The sequence below is a fragment of the Molossus molossus genome, unplaced genomic scaffold (assembly GCF_014108415.1).
Source record: "Molossus molossus isolate mMolMol1 unplaced genomic scaffold, mMolMol1.p scaffold_m16_p_22, whole genome shotgun sequence".
Lineage (NCBI taxonomy): Eukaryota > Metazoa > Chordata > Mammalia > Chiroptera > Molossidae > Molossus > Molossus molossus.
The window spans coordinates 37,231,784-37,248,257 of record NW_023425358.1 but is presented as its reverse complement, the minus strand read 5'-3'; the positions used below and the strand labels follow the sequence as shown (position 1 = coordinate 37,248,257).

The window sequence follows — 16,474 nt, the reverse complement described above, 5'->3', positions numbered from 1 at the left end:
AGCGCCAGCAGGGGGCGCAGCAGCAGCAGGCGGCCTCGCGCACGGCCCCGAGGCCCCCGCGCGCACCTGGCAGCCACCGGCGGGGCGTCGGTGCCCGCAGCGCCCGGCTCACCTGTCGCCTAAAGAGCCGGCTCTGCACTCACGCCTGCGCGCTGTGGCCCCACCGACGGCGGAAGGGGGCGGGGCGGCCCGCGTCGGCAAGCTTCCGGGGCGGCACCGGAAGCTCCCGGCGGGCTGCGCGACGGCGCGCCCGCCCAGTGAGAACGCTCGAGGGGCGGGCCTTGGCGGCGGGCGTGGCCAGTCTCGCGAGAAGGGCGCCGGCCGGGCCGGCAGAGCGGCGGAGGGCGCGGGCGGGCCGGCGGGCGCATGGAGGGTGCGGGCGGGCGCGAGGCGGAGCGGGCGCCGCTGCTGGGCGCGCGGCGGCCGGCGTTCGAGGGCCGGCGGCTGGCGTGCGCCGCGGTGCTGCTGACCGAGCTGCTGGAGCGCGCCGCCTTCTACGGCGTCACGGGCAACCTGGTGCTGTTCCTGAACGGCTCGCGCTTCGGCTGGGAGGGCGCGCAGGCCAGCCAGGCGCTGCTGCTCTTCATGGGCCTCACCTACCTGGTGTCGCCGTTCGGCGGCTGGCTGGCCGACGCGCGGCTCGGCCGGGCGCGCGCCATCCTGCTCAGCCTGGCGCTCTACCTGCTGGGCATGCTGGCCTTCCCGCTGCTGGCCGCGCCCGGCACGCGCGCCGCGCTCTGCGGGGCCCCGCGCCCCACGCTCGTGCGCAACTGCTCGGCGCCGCCCTGCCCGGACGCGCCCACCCGCTACTGCGCGCCCGCTGCGCTCGGGGCGCTCGCCGTCGTCGGCCTGGGCGTGGGCGCCGTCAAGGCCAACATCACGCCCTTCGGCGCCGACCAGGTGAGCGCAGGTGCGCGGAGGCCAAGAGGACAGGCAGGTGGCGGTGGCCCCGGGGAGGGGTCCGCACGGGGCAGGGCAACGGGTGGAGGGCGAGGCGGAGCCGCCGGTGGAGGGGGCCTCCTTTCTGCAGGGGGGCCGGTGGAGGGGGCCTCCTTTCTGCAGGGGGGCCGGTGGAGAGGGCCTCCTTTCTGCAGGGGGGCCGGTGGAGGGGGCCTCTTTTCTGCAGAGGGGCCGGTGGAGAGGGCCTCCTTTCTGCAGGGGGGCCGGTGGAGAGGGCCTCCTTTCTGCAGGGGGGCCGGTGGAGGGGGCCTCTTTTCTGCAGGGGGGCCGGTGGAGAGGGCCTCCTTTCTGCAGGGGGGCCGGTGGAGAGGGCCTCCTTTCTGCAGAGGGGCCGGTGGAGAGGGCCTCCTTTCTGCAGGGGGGCCGGTGGAGGGGGCCTCCTTTCTGCAGGGGGGCCGGTGGAGGGGGCCTCCTTTCTGCAGGGGGGCCGGTGGAGGGGGCCTCTTTTCTGCAGGGGGGCCGGTGGAGGGGGCCTCCTTTCTGCAGGGGGGCCGTTTGCGTGGAAACCCGCAGAACCCCAAAGGAACCTGGCAGCCGGGGCAGCCGCAAGTGCCAAGGCCCTGGGGCCGGCCAGAGAAAGCTCTCGTTCCTGCTTGGCTACAGTAGCAACATCCATGTATCCATCGACGCTTCAGCTTCTAAAACTTGTACAAGGTTACATGTCAGATGCCTTTTTGTTAATGGGCAGAGAGTTGGTAGGCAGGGGCCTGCCGGGTAAGGCTGGGAGAAGAGTTTGAGGTCCCTGTTCAATACAGGAGGAAGCCTGTATGTATGGACTTGCGTCAGGGGAGTGGTCCGACGTGATTCGGGTTTCTGCACGGTCTGGCCTCTAGCCTGCCAACCAAATCTGGGCTACTTCCTGTTTTGGGGAGCTAAGCATAAGAATGGGGTTTGCGCTTTGAAGTGGACGGGGAAAATGAGTGTTTTGTGAGTGAGAACGAGAGGAATTTCAGACTTCGGCCTCCATGACTAAAGCTTTGTGGGGATGGTGCCCGTTGGTGTTTCATCTGGGCTCCGCCAGGGCTGCTTTCCCAGCAGAGGAGCGGCATTCGGCCTCGTGACAGTCGGGCTCTCATGACTGGCAGCGTTTCCGCCCTGCCCCTTCTCAGACAGAGTTCGCAGGCGAGGGGTGCTGAGACTAGGTGGTGTGGGAAGTGATGGCAGCAGGAAACCAGGTTGGCGTTTTCCCCGGGCCAGGTGAGAGAGAGGCTGGGCCTGGGAGTGGGAGCGTTGGGGTGAGTTATGGAGGAAGACGGAGCAACAGGGAAGGTAACCGCTAGGCTTCCGTGCGGAGTGACCGTGTGCTTGGGGCGTTGACCAAGGGCTTACTTGGCACCGGGCCTTCTGCTCCTTCACGCCCATTTCACAGATGAGGATGAACTTTGAAAACAGGACGCTAAGAGAAGCCAGACACGGAGGCCCCGGGCTGTGTGGTCCACTTAGAAGAAACGTCCAGAGCGGGCAGACCTGGAAAGAGTAGAAGGTGGACTAGTGGCTGCCAGGGCCAGGAGGGGGCGAGGGGGGACCGGGGCCAGAGGGACTCGGGTTTCTTGGTGGCGGGATGAGAATGTGGAATTGGGTGGTGGGAGCCAGTCAGTCATACATTCCAAAGGGTTGACTTTTCTTTTTATCCTCACCCGAGGGTATTTTTACATTTATCTTCAGATTGAGCAGGAGGGAGAGAGGGAGGGAGGGAGGGAGAGAGAGAGAGAGAGAGAGAAAGAAACAAAGAAACATGGACATGAGACAGACACATCAATTGGTTGCCACCCGTGCGACCCCAACCAGGGCCCAGGACTAACGACAACCGAGGTATGCACCCTTGGCCGGAATCGAACCCGGGACTCCTTGGTCTGCGGGCCGATGCTCTAACCACTGAGCAAAACTGGCCAGGGCTGAATTTTTTTTTTTAATGTGAGTCACCTCTCTCTACAAAAACATGTTGTAGAAGGAAGAGAAGTGCCCTGTGCCAGGTCTTGCTCCACGCCAGGGACACGGTCAGGGGCATGAAGCGTGCCAGGCCTTCCCCAGGACGGTCTTTCTGTCATCTCCTGGCCCTTCCGCTGTTTGGATCACGAAGGTGCTTTGGTGCTCACGGCCACTCAGGTCTCTGTCTCCAGTCCACGGCCTCTGGCAGACACCCTGGTGGGGTGCCCGGGGTCAGCTGCACAGGCCGCTTGACTGCTGACGGAAGACAGCTGCAGATTCCAAGAGCATTAGATCGGGATGGAAACGGGCCAGCCTGTGCTTTCTCCCAGGGCTGCCCTTTCTAAAGGTCACCGTCCTTCACGGATGGACCGAGGATTTGGAATAGTGACCTGGGAGAAGAAGAGCATATTTTACCGATAAAGAGAGCAAACGGTGCATTTTTTTTTCCCCCAGAGAGGAGGGAAATCGCACTTTTGTGCATTTTCAGGGATTTTCCGAACCAGCCACTGTTGGGCTCACTCTGAGGATCCTGGCCCTGTCACCGCTGTGACTGGTGGCCGTGGTTTCTGTCCAGCATGGGGAAGCTTGTCGGCCCCTGGGGGGGTGGGGGTGATGATGTAATTGACTGACAGAGCAACAGCGGCTTGTCCAGAGCGCTGAGGCAGAGGCATGCGCTTGGACCTGGGAGCTGGCTTCCCATCCTTACCCAGAAACCACTGGTATGTGGGTCTTTCTGGCCTCGGGAACAGGCTGAGGTTTCTAAATACTTCTCGGTGAATGACACTTGGAAGTCTAAGTTGGCTGGCAGGTTTGTGCAGGATGTGAGGTTGAGTGGAATCTTACAAGTGGGGAGTGTGCCCATCGAAGGCCGATTTTCATGCTTCACTGAAGAGGGTGTGTGAAGGTTGCTGATGGGCGGTGGAGCAGTGCCGCTGAGACACACAGATCACGTCTGCGTTAAATGGAGACTTGTGTTCGCTGTCCCCACCCCAGAAAGCTGTTACTTGTTTGTGTGTTTTCAGTTATGGCTTCTCTGTAACCATTTCTCTGCTTCCAGTTCCTCTTTCCTACGGTCTGTCTCCAGGTAGTGTGCCTGTGGGCGTCCGGCCCAGTAACATTTGAGTGCGTCGTGTCCCCACGAAGAGCTGTCTGTCTCCGAATGGCAGGAAATCCCCCATACGGATCCTGGGCTCAGTAGTTGGCCAGCACTTGGTCCAGACCTGTGTTCAGTCCTGACGGGGGGAGGGGCCGACGTTCATAGGAAGCTCAGCTGTTCGGGTTGAGGTGCTGGTTACTGTAGAGTCGCGAGTAGCGGGTTCTGTGCCACCATTGCAGACAGCGCAGGCGACAGCATCGTGTCCAGTCACATGACTGCTTGCAAGACACTGCCGCGTGCATCGTGGCTGGTTGTTCCGGCCTCTGGTAGAAACCTCCTTTGTTACTTAGAAGAGGGGGTTGCTAAGTGGATCAGATTTCAGATCTGTTACCAGAGCGGAAACTGTCCAGCCTTTTCGTTACTTGGGATGAGACAACCGACGGTCCCTGCTTGAAAGCCAGCACCAGCTGTTAGCTGGTGAGTTTACAGATTTTGTGAAGTGAAACTGGCTAGAAACGACTCTGGTGGGACAGACTTGGCCGCGCTGCGTGGATGTGAAAGTCCAGGTGTGGAGGGAAGCTGTGGTGCCAGCCCCCACGTGGACGGCCCATGTGGCTCCGTTCGAGTAAGTCGCCTTGTGACGCACACACCCGGAAATTGCTTCTTCCCTCGGTGCCCGTGTTTGGGGTCAGGAAATCGAGAAGTTCGCCAGGAATCTCTGTCCTCGGCAGAGCGTCTCCTAGGCCCATGGACAGCCTCCCCGACCTGAAACTAGGTGTTGGCTTCCGTCTAGTGTCCCTTTGCTGCAGGCTCATGGACGGGAGCGCGGTGGGAGTCCCTGGACGGTGGGCCAGCGTGCAGGCCCCTGGGCCCCAGCCTCCGCGGTGATGACGGGCCCGGAACGAGGGCCCGTGAGTCTGTGTCTGTGAGGAGCATCCAGGTGTTTCCCGAGCAGGTGGTCCACAGATGGTATTTTGAGACGTTCCAGGACTTCTTGGATTTAAGCATAATTAAGAGAAACACAGCCCAATATGTTTGGTAATTAAGAGTGGAGATGCTTTTTTTTTAAACCAGGGGCCCTTGACAGGGTCCATAAACACTCTGGCGTTACTGCAATTTTAAAGGCTATGATGACAACAGCGATTCTGTGATTTTTTTTCATCTTCACCCGAGGACATTTTTGCATTTATCTTCAGATAGAGGGAGAGGGAGAAAGAGAGAGAACATCGATGTAAGAGACACATCGAGTGGCTGCCACCTACACGACTCCAGCCGGGGCCGGGGACAAACTGCAACCGAGGTACATGCCCTTAGCGGGCATCGAACTGGGGACTCTCTGGTCTGCAGGCCGGCGCTCTAACCGCTGAGCCAAATCAGCCAGGGCAGAATTATTTTTAATATATAAAAACATTATGTAGCCCTGGCTGGTTTTGTTCAGCGGTTAGAGCGTTGGCCTGTGGACCAGTGAGTCACGGGTTTGATTCCGGTCAAGGCACGTACATACCTTGGTTGCAGTTCAGTCCCCGGCCCTGGTCGGGGGGCAACCAGTCCATGTGTCTGTCATCAATATTTCCCTCTCTCTCTCCCACTCTATCTGAAAATAAATCGGAAAATATCCTCAGGCGAGGGTTTAAAAAAAAAAAATTACGTGCATTTTTTATCCTTGAGGATTGTCCCACGGTTTTACGTCTTCTCCCTCCCTGCCGCCAGGTGAAAGACCGAGGACCAGAAGCCACAAGAAGGTTTTTTAACTGGTTCTACTGGAGCATCAACCTGGGTGCGATCATCTCGCTCGGCGGCATCGCCTACGTCCAGCAGAACGTGAGCTTCGTGACGGGCTACACCATCCCCGCCGTCTGCATCGGCGTGGCTTTCCTCCTCTTCCTGTGCGGCCAGAGGGTGTTCATCACCAAGCCCCCCGACGGCAGCGCCTTCACTGACATGTTCAGGATTCTGGCGTATTCCTGCCGTCCCCAGAAGCAAACTGGAGACCAGGACCGCAGCAGGTGAGTGTCCAGCTGTCACAGGTTCAGGGTGGTGGGCACGGTCGTCGTCACTGTCGAAGCACCTGCTTCTGTCTGCCGTGTGCTCGCGTGCGCAGGGCCGGGGCGGAGGGGGCCAGGTCTTGTCCTTGACTCTCCTGTCAGCTCGAGGAGGTGGGCGGGTGGCGTCTCCGTCTTCCAGGCCGACCTGCAGCCTGCACGTGCCCCTCGTCGCTGCCGAGGTGGAGGCGGCGCCCGGAGGCTCATTGCTGAGGGACGATGAAGACGGATGCTGTCAGGCACCTGGGGGACAGTCACACGCTCTGCACGTGCCCCTCGTCGCTGCCGAGGTGGAGGCGGCGCCCGGAGGCTCATTGCTGAGGGACGATGAAGACGGACGCTGTCAGGCACCTGGGGGACAGTCACACGCTCTGCACGTGCTCCTGCTTCCAGAAGCTTCGGGGTCCGTCTGAGAGGGAAGCTGGGCCGTCATGCTCTTTGTGGGCACCCCTGCGTCCCGCCAGAAAGCTGCGGCCTGTCGCCGTGGTCCGCACCGGAGGGTGAGCTCGGGAGAAGGGCGGAGACCGGGGCAGACAGCTCCCCGCGCACAGAGTCCCACCGTCCCTTGCAAAGTGGGACACATGGTCGGTCACCCTACGTGCAGATTTATAAGGAAGAGTTCAGAACTGAGCCCAAGAAGAGACCCCAGAATATCCTTTTTTTGCTGTTTATTGACGTGTAATTTACCTGCAGTGAAAGGCACCCCTCTGGGTGTGCTGTTCCCGACGTGTGATGAGTTCATGCCACCGTCACAGTCCACTGTGTCACCGTGGAGCCGGCAGGGTCGGAACATGTTGGCCCCAGAGAAGTCCCAGGGAATATTTAGATCAAAGTGGACCTTCTCCGTGGGGGTCAGTCCCTGAGCCGGAGGTGGTCCCTCAGGCACTCTGCACGTGTCCAGTTTGTCCTTGGAGCCGAGACGCGTCCCCTCCATGGGCGGACTTGAAGCGGTTCCTGAACAGCCCCCACGGCCCTGCCCTTTGCCTGCTGGGCACCCGGTTCTCAGCTGTCCTGGGGAAGCCCGCTGGCCCCTGGCCTCCTGCAGGTCTGGGTCAGACTTCAGAACCGCAGATGGACCACACTGAAGACATTCACTGAAGACAAGTAGAAGTGCCTCGGCCTTCAGCCACCCACGCGCCCTGCAGGGCCAGGCCCCAGTCAGGGAAGCCGGTTTCGCTTCCTGCCTGTGGGCTCTGCAGCTGAATGCCATTCGCCAACCACGCCTCTGGGAAGGAACACCCCACAGTCAGAGTGTGTCGGGTGGGTGGCTCCTGGCAGACGTCTCTGCAAGAAGACACCACGGCTCCGGGGTTGTTTTGGGGTTCAGTGTGCAGACAACTGGTGAAGGGGTCTGGACTTGGCTTCGCCAAGGGTCTGATTTCCCTTACAGTTTGTGTTTGGAAAGCCTTTGGCACGTTTAAGACAGAGAAGACGTCTTCCAGAAACATCGACAGCCTAGAGGGTGCTCAGACTCTCCCTCCTGTGCTCGAGCCTGGGCTGTGACCTTGGGCAGGCTCACGACCTTGCAGAGCCTGCGTTTCCTCTTTGTGTAGGAAAGGGACCCTCCCCTAGGGTGTGGTGAGTCCCGAGCAGGCGACCTGTGCCCAGGTCCCCGAACGCCGGCCCACGGTCAGAGCCTGGGAATGGGTGCTCCCTGGTGAGGACGCCCCCGGTGCCTCAGAAGGTCGTCTCCAGAAGCCCCAGCCAGTACGCACCGCCTCGCGTTTCCTGACTGACCGCCTGATCCTGTCTCTTCTTGGTCCGGGTCCATCTATGTTTTGAAGATACCTTAGTGCCGACTTTAAACAGACCAGAGTGGAAATGCTCTGACCCGTTCTGAGCACATGTCTCTCCTGAGACCCTGAGAACGGATGCCCCCCCCCCCCCGAGAACTTGCACGTGTGGGCTCCCAGCTTGGTGCAGCCCCGGGAGCATGCAGACTGCGCTTCTCGTCTGTTATTGCTCGTGGCCGTGGCTCCGTGTCAGACTATGTTGCAAAGTGATCCTGTAACTGTGTATAAAGTAGGTAGAGTTGCAGGTGCACATTGACTTAGCAGTTTCCAAATATTTTAATGATGTAAAACAAGGTCACGTAACCGGTAACCTGTGTGAGGGAGTCCCTATGGAAAAGTGGATTCGCGGTTTAACGTGACGTGTCCAGGAAAGCACACAGGTCGTGGACGTAGTGGGCCACCGACAGTATCTCAGGAGGGAGGCAAGAACCTCTGGTTTCCTTTTACAACTCCCTGCCTCCCCCAAAATGAAAACAGCAATGAATGTTTTCAGATGAACGATACCCTTGGAATTCAGAGTTCCACGCTGAGTGTTTTCCTGGCGACTTCCCGAGACGGCAGCATGTGAGGCAGGCGCGGTCTCTGACTCGCTCACGTAGCCCCGGCAGCCCTTAGAGCGGGGCCGGGCGTGGGGCTCGCTAAGACTCCGTTTCCAAGCTCAGCCAGAATGTTAAGTGCAGTTTCCGGTTTCTTTGCTGTTGTCTACTCTGAAGGTTTGTGACAACACGATGAGACAAGAGCCATGTAAAATAGTGGTAACTCAGTTAACGGGACAAGTTACAGCCTCAAAGCCCGCAGCTGCCGTTTGTATTCAAGTCCCCAGATTGGAAGCCATCGTTAGGTACCATGTGTCTCCCGGTATCTCTGGCTTTAAAGAACAGTGTCAAGTAAAACCATCTCTTCATTCCTCTTTCACCCCTGGGGCCTCAGAGCATGTTTCTGGGAGCGTCGGGCTGGAACAGCTCCGCGCTCTCCACTAGGCCCAGTCACTGGGGAAACTGAGCAGCCCAGAGCACGAGGGAGCGGGGAGGGGTACACGAGCCGGACCCCGGCCGAGTCGCTGCCGCCAGCACACCTGCGTGTCTGTGCCCTGGGGGCGGGAGCCGAGGGGCAGGCCGTGTCCTGACCAGGTCGGGCCGCAGGCTCTCAGCCAGGACTCAGACCCCGGCCCTAGCTCAGCTCTGTTACCTGCACCCGTGCCTTGCCCTCTCTGGGCCCTAGCTCCTCCTCGGAGCAGGGGGTGAGCAGGCGTGTCCCAACCCCCCGCAGGGCTGCGGGCAGGGTGAAGGACTGAGCACCCGGCTTCACCTGCTGCCGGCAGCACGGTCCTGTCGTCATGACGTGAGCAGGGTCCCTCCCTCCCAGCCCTTCCTTCAGTCAGGACACCACACGTCCTGCTGGAGCGGAGCCCTCCACACGCAGAGCGAGGCTGCATCTTAAACTAACCCGCCCAGCTCGTCAGCCGCGTCGGGGCTGCTTGTCATGTCGACATTTGATAAATTACCTTAAAAATCCAAACAATCCAGTCCTGGTTTTTTCAAACGTGAACCCAGGGGGGGACGCTAACCGCTGTGACCAGCGCTGGGACGGGTGCGGTGGCAGCTGTCCCCACGTGTTTGGCCGTGCTCAGGATAGCCAGGGCGCCCTGTGTGCAGGGTCCAGTGAGCAGGCGCGATGTGACGTTAAGTGAAGTCAGCACAGCAGCTGCCCTCCCGTCTCCAGACTTAAGTTGTGACCTGTTTCCGGGGCTGGAAGAAAACTAATTCCTTCATTTTATTTCCCAAAGTGAAGGCAGTGGAGTCTTTCAGCAATCTTCTAAACACAGTCTGTTTGATTCATGTAAGATGTCCCGCGGAGGGCCCTTCACGGAAGACAAAGTGGACGACACGAAAGCTCTGGTCAAGATCATCCCTGTTTTCTTGGCTCTGATTCCTTACTGGACAGTGTACTTCCAAGTGAGTGGCACGGACGGCGTCCTTTCTGTTGTCCCCCGCAGAGGCCCGTGCGGGCCCGCCGTCACTGAGTCCATGAGCCCGAGGTTCCTTTCCCCGAGTCTCTGGCCCCTGGGATCTCGTGCTCAGTGGTGGACTCGTTTTGCTGATGGAAACCTTTGGAGAATGTTTTCTAAAGCAGCAGCTGGGACTGGGTCCCCGTCTGTGTTTCCAGGCCCTGCCTTTCATGTGATGAGTTGTTTGGATAATTGCATTTCTCTCTCAAAGTCGGTCTGCACACGCGTTCGGGCTGATCAGACAGTGGACCGTCTGTGCTCAGACCGAGCGTAGCCGGGGGCGGGCAGCCGCGGGGGGCGGGAGGGCAGCTGTGCCCGTGACGTGACTCCGCGCTCTCCACGCAGATGCAGACGACGTACGTCCTCCAGAGTCTTCACCTGCGGATCCCCGAGATCTCCAGCATCACCAGCACGGCTCACACGGTGAGAGCAGTGGCGGCCGTCCGAAAGGGCCCCGGGGTTTGCGTGCAGCGGGGTCCCCCGCCCCTCACAGCAGAACCCCGAGGGTGTTGGTGTTCAGCACGAACTGTGAGCGTCCTTATCCAAGTGGAATTTTACTTATTTTTGAGACCATCTTCTCATCGATGTCGTTTTTTAAATTAAACAATATTTTCTTTCTTTATTGATTTTTTTAGAAGGAGAGGTAGGAAGAGGGAGAGAGAGATGGAAACATCGATGAGAGAGAACATTGATGGGCTGCCTCCTATGTGCTCCCTATTGGGGATCGGGCCCACCACCTGGGCACGTGCCCTGACCGGGAATCAAACCGGCGACCTCTTGGTGCAGGGTCGATGCTCAGCCACTGAGCCACACTGACCGGGCTCATTTATTATATTAAGTGGGATAATGTCAATTACATATTAAGGAATATTTTCACCTTGTTTTCTCTCCCTCTTAAAGTGCAGAAAAATAAGTGTAAACCCATCTAGAAGTAAGTCCTGATTCCATTGCGGTGACTTACACCGAGACTCCTCCTGGGGTCAGACTCCATGGAGGGCTCCTGGACACGTTGCCCGTGTCGCACTGTCACCGAGGGGCTGCCGGCGGGGCGGAGACGTGAACGCATGTCTGTGCCTCCCACCCAGTTCCCGGCCGCCTGGCTCACCATGTTCGACGCGGTGCTGATCCTGCTGCTGATCCCCCTGAAGGACAAGCTGGTGGACCCCGTGCTGCGGAGGCGCGGGCTGCTCCCGTCCTCCCTGAAGAGGATCGCGGTCGGGATGTTCTTCGTCATGTGCTCCGCCTTCGCCGCCGGTAAGACGCCTCTCGGCTCGCGTCCCGCTGACCCTCTGGGCGGTCACGGCTGATTTGGGAGGCGTGCCGCGCTGGGGTCTCAGGAAGTGGGTGCCCACAGGGACCCTGTGCAGGGACGGGAAGCCCGAAGTTTAGGATTCTCTGAAGATCAGCCATTTTCCTTCCGGAAGGGGCGCTGGGGCCCGGCCCAGCCCGGCCCGAGACAAGGGGGCTTGTTCCTGCCCCAGTGATTCAGGCTCCGCAGCGGCTGGCGCTGCAGGTGGGTTTGCGGTGGTCGTCGAGGGGGTGTGGTTCTCAGAGGGGCGGGTTCGCCCGGGGATTCTGACCTCCGGCCCCTCCGCGGCCTCAGGTGCTGCCCAGCCCTCGCGTGGTCTGCGTCTTCCGAGGGTTTCACCAGACAGAGTTCAAGGCCGGCCCCGTCCCGGAGAAACAGAGAAAGGCTGAGGACAGATGCCTGACATTCCCCCACGGTGGGCAGTTACCCTTCGGGGCCTCGGGACTTCCTAGTCCTGCGTCCTGGCTGTGAGCACAGTGTCTTCCGCGGAGAGCGAGGGTCCCGCTGACTCTTCCTTCATCACTGTCTGAAAATGGCTGAAACGGAAATAGCTTCATTTTATAACAAGAAAAGAGAAGCTGACGTTTCTGAATCCGCCAAATGGGGGCTGTTCTGAGGGCTCAGTGCTCAGCTGCACTGGGGCGGAGCCGCACGCTCTGCAGTGCGATCGCGGGGTGCGCGCAGCGGTCGGGCGCTCGGCAGCTTGAAGGAAACGAGCCCCGGCTGCCGCCGTCTGTGTCGGAGGCGGGGATGACCTGCCAGAGTCTCGTGTGCTGGGCACCGACGGCGACTGAGGCCGGGCTGGGCGCTTGTGCCGCCAGCTGTCAGGTGGCTCTGCTGCTTGTCCGTCCCATGGGGGGTGGCGGGCGGCAGATGGCTTTCGGCCACTCGGGTCTGCGGGCAGCAGCGCTGTCTGCGGAGCGGTCCTTGCTGTCCGTCCATCTGTCTGGCCTCCCCTGAGCACTGGCTCAGCAGCCCCCCTCCGGGGTGGGGCAGCCCCGTCTCTGCCCCAGTCAGGGCCCGGGTGCGGCCCTGCCCTGCCGTGGGAAAGCAGGTGCGCCTGGGCTCCGTCCTGGCAGGTCCTGGGTTTGGTCCCTTCACACCCAGTCCCTCGGTGTCAGTCATGGGACCACGGGGGCGTCTGGTGTGTCCGCACGTGTTTGTACGGGAAACACTGGCAGGCCAGCCACTGCTGAGATGCCCGTCGGCAGGGAGGGTGCCTCGGGTGCCGCGTGGCCGGCTGGCGCCCGTGGGACGTGATGTGAGCGGGGTGACGGCCCCTCTCAGTGCCAGCACCGCATGGCTGACTCGGCGACGGAGGTCTGCTGTGCCCGGAGCTGCTCAGGGGCCGCGGTCAGGCTGCCGCGAGGGGCATTGACCCCGACGCTGAGGCCTTCGAGGGGCCGACACCGCTCAGCACCGTGTCTGCCGGTTCTGTTCTTCTTCCGTGTCTCGGGCGAGAGCAGCAGGTCCGGGCTCCTAGGCTGCTGAGGAGTGAAGGGAGTGTTAGTTGTTGGGTTCCTTGGCCCCCGAGGCTGGTGTCCTTCAGCCTCTCACGTGCAGGCGGGGGACCTAGACACGCAGGGAGGACGTGCCCGCGATCCCCAGACCCGCTCGCCGTGCTGGTGTGCGTCCGCCCGCCACCCGCTTGTTCTTGGGTCTGCACACACGGCACCTCTGTGAGATCCTGTTGCGTGAGCTGATTGGAGCCTGAATAAGGAGAAAATAAGTGTAAGAAAACCATAGAAGTGTAGCGAGAACTCTGTTAGCATGAGGAGGAGAAAACGATAAAATTCAAGTGAGTCATCCCAGGGACATAGACGCAATTCCTTCACCCCGGGAGCTCCACAGAGGACGCGGGAGCGGTCTGTGCGCCCCTGCGCTCCTGCTGTAAGCAAGCCTCACCCTGGCCAGCTTGGTCGGAGCGTCACCCCGTGCACCAGAGAGTCAAGGGTTCAGTTCCCAGTCAGGGCACATGCCGAGGTTACAGGTTTGATCCCCAATCGGGGCGCTTATGGGAGGCAGTCGATGGATGTCTCTCTCTCAAACCAATGGAAACATACCCTCGGGTGAGGGTTAAAAAGTAAACAACAAGAAAGCGCGAACTTGTGATGAAGACCCTTCCGTGTCAGACGTCCACCTGCTCCTCTAAGAGAAACGTGAGCAGGGGACGGCAGGACTCGGAGCGCCTGCGTTCTGGGGACCCCGAGGAGGCCGAGAGCCGGGGTTCTGGGGGGAGGCGTCGTCAGAATCACCCTTTCTGTAAGACCGCGCGGTGATGCTCAGTGACTGCGGGACCACCGAGTGTCCCAGGCGCAGGCACAGGGCTGGACATCGGCGTCGGTCGCGCTGAGGCCCCGGCTGAGTCGGGCGCCCCTGGCGGCACGCAGCACTGTGGACCTTGCTGACTACAGACGGGCGTGTTTGGACGGCGGTGAAGACCGCGCAGCAGACACCTGGCTCGCGTCCTCGCAGCCCTGGGGTCGGGCCCTGCTGACCGGCCTCTGCATTCCAGGCATCCTGGAGAGCAAGCGGCTGGACCTCGTGCAGCACAAGACCATCAACCAGACCATTGGCAACGTCGTGTACTTCGCGGCCGACCTGCCTATCTGGTGGCAGGTGCCCCAGTACGTGCTGATCGGCGTCAGCGAGATATTCGCCAGCATAGCGGGTAGGTTTGAGGGGCTCAGGCGAGTCTCTCCTGGAGGGGTCTGGGGGTGGGGGCAGCGTTGGCTCTGGGACTTGCTGTGTCCTGTCCCTTGCTCTGTGCCGGGGCCGGAGCACGTGTCCACCCAGCGCTCACACCGCGCCCCTTCTCCAGGTCTGGAGTTCGCGTACTCGGCTGCCCCCAAGTCCATGCAGAGCGCCATCATGGGCCTGTTCTTCTTCTTCTCGGGCGTCGGGTCCTTTGTGGGCTCGGGTCTGCTGGCGCTGGTGTCCCTCAAGGCCATCGGCTGGATGAGCAACCACACGGACTTCGGTAAGGACAGCACTGTCTTGGAACGTGGCCACGACGGAGCGGTCGGAATGAGTGCGCGTGTGAGCACAGGCGGGCTGTCCCGGGAGCCACCTGTGCAGGGCAGGGCCCTCCCCTTGGGTCCTAACCTGTCCCAGCACCGGCCGCTGCCTCCACCTTCCTGCCTTCGTCAGTCTGTGTCCCTGCGTTGACCTTGGCTTCGTAGTGTGTTTTCCTGACAGTACATGTTCACTCTCTGCTGTCAGAGAGGCGGGCTGTACGTCGCCCTAACGAGTAAGCATTCTTCGTGGGCAGCGGCGAGGGGTTCACAGCTAAGGCCAGCAGGCGGGCTGCACTGTTTCTGGACTCCGGTGGCTTCTGCCCGGGCCTGGAGCACAGGTGTCCGAGCTGCGCCCTGCGGCATGGAGCCTGAGTATGCTGGGCCGCAGCCGCGTTAGGAAGGGCGCCCCCTTCAGGAGGGCCAGGGGCCGTCGGCTGCAGGGCTCTGGGCTGCGTCACTGCGCTCCCGTGTCCAGCGCTTTGGGGGACGAGTGCAGAGGACGGTGGGGTTGGGGCGCGGGTGCCCTGCAGGGCCCAGAGCTCGGCACCGACGGGCTGGGCTCTGTGGGCCGTGTGCTCCGAGCCACGGACCCGATTCCTATCTCTAGTGACCATCCGGTAGGGACAGGTGCGTGGCGAGACCCCGGAGGCGTCTCCGAGCGCAGCTCACGGGCTTCTTCTCCTTTCTAGGCAACATCAACGGCTGCCACCTGAACTACTACTTTTTCCTTCTGGCGGCCATTCAAGGTGTCACCCTCCTGCTGTTCCTGGTCGTGTCCGTGAAGTACGACCGGCAGCGAGCACGGGCGCCCGGGACGCCCGGCAGCAGGAGGGCCTGACGTCCCTGGGCCCCAGCGGGTCCCCGAGACTGATGTTGGGAGCACTGCCGACGTGTGGAGTGGGGCGGGCTTGGAAATCCCCGGAAATGCCCGCCTTCCACACCAACAGCACGCGGACATGTTCCTCCTCCTACCCGACGGCTAGGTAAGTGCCTTCCTGGGCTCATCTGTCCTGCGGGGCCTCCGGGGCCGGAGCCAGGAGCCTGTCCCTGTCAGGAGAGACCCGCCGTCCCGCCGCGGGCTCTCTGCCGAGGCCTGTGCCCAGCCTGAGCTGTTCGCTGGCATCTTCCTGTCTCTCCCAAGTGTTGGCGTGTGGTCTGACTTTCTGTTCTCTTGACGAATGTACATCACTCCTGGTGAGGAACGAGAGGGACTTTCGGGAGGGGCAGAGTGGTCAGACGCCGTGGACTCGATCGGGGTCGTGGTTTCTCCTGAGCTGCCCCGCCGTTGGCGCAGGCCGGGGCGGCTGCTCACCCACTGCTTCAGACGCCGTCTCGGGGCTGTCGACACCGCTTTCCTTCGCTGAGGACGAGCGCAGACCAGGAGACGTCGAGGCCCCTCGTCCTGTCTCCGGCGGCACAGCAGTGGGCAGGGCCTTTGCGACCTCGTGTTAATTCACCGGGGCCCGTGAGGCGGACGACGATGCAGAACGTTCTTGCAGACGAGGCCGATGGCAGAAAACATGGCAGTGAGCTGTGAGCCTGCGCCGCCCACCTCCGCCGACGTCTGCGGCATCCCTGCATGTCACGGGTCTGATTTTGTTTAGCAGGCTCTGGCTGTTGTATTTTTGGTATAAAGCTTATTAAAAACACCTCAGACTTGAGGCCCGTTGAGGAGTCTCTGCGTGGTTTGTCCACCGCCAGCGTGTACTGGGCGTTTCCGTGTGGAACCACGAAGCCCGTGAGCTGGATGGGGGAGGTGTGACGTCCCCCGAGTCGGCCTCACAACAGCTCGCAGTGAACACCTGCTCCCGAGACAGCTCCCTGAGCCTCCCTCCAGGGGGGTGAGCCTGGGCCTGCTCTGTGTTCAAACAGAAACACGAAACCCACAGTTCCTTTTTAGGGGGTGACACGAAATACAGGAAACCACAGAAAAATGCAAGGGATTTTGGCTGCTGGGTCCGGTCGGATTGCAGCAGGTGACAGCCCAGGTGGCCTGTCTCAGAGGCTGGAGGTGGGTTTGCAGGAAGAGAATGAAACAGGCGAGAAGTGCTGTCTCGGAAGCGTGCCGACTGCAGAGGTGCGGTCTGCGTCTTCGGGACAGGCTGCGTGTCGGAACCGTGGCCTGTGCCGCGGAAACACTCAAGAGTTAGCGGGGGGGGGGGGGGCGGGGGGGGCAGCCTTCAGCCCGCCTGTGCCCTGGTGCTGATGCCCCGCCCTGCCTGGCCACCACCCCCTTGTGGCCCGGTGTCCAGGTCCATCCTGAGCTGGGGGCTGGGAGGGGCACCCAGTGAGTCCAGCTTTGCCCGCGGGTCCTTGAGGG

General features: G+C 61.2%; 1 protein-coding gene across 1 annotated transcript; it reads left to right on the top strand.

Annotated features, from left to right (window-relative positions):
* Positions 1-366: 366 nt before the first annotated feature.
* SLC15A4 (solute carrier family 15 member 4) lies at positions 367-15,101 on the top strand. Its single transcript, XM_036276396.1, has 8 exons — positions 367-900; positions 5,696-5,991; positions 9,607-9,775; positions 10,174-10,251; positions 10,914-11,082; positions 13,653-13,808; positions 13,959-14,117; positions 14,844-15,101. The coding sequence occupies exons 1-8, from the start codon at positions 367-369 to the stop codon at positions 14,990-14,992; spliced, it is 1,710 nt and encodes a 569-aa protein (XP_036132289.1). The 3' UTR covers positions 14,993-15,101.
* The last annotated feature ends 1,373 nt before the right edge of the window (positions 15,102-16,474 follow it).

What these genes read in the sequence shown, in the direction of transcription:
- SLC15A4 (XM_036276396.1), top strand. Translation starts at nt 367, where the DNA reads ATGGAGGGTGCGGGCGGGCGCGAGGCGGAGCGGGCGCCGCTGCTGGGC. An exon ending in CGCCCTTCGGCGCCGACCAG is followed by an intron (nt 901 to 5,695) that starts GTGAGCGCAGGT and finishes CCCTGCCGCCAG; the next exon opens with GTGAAAGACCGAGGACCAGA. An exon ending in GGAGACCAGGACCGCAGCAG is followed by an intron (nt 5,992 to 9,606) that starts GTGAGTGTCCAG and finishes TATTTCCCAAAG; the next exon opens with TGAAGGCAGTGGAGTCTTTC.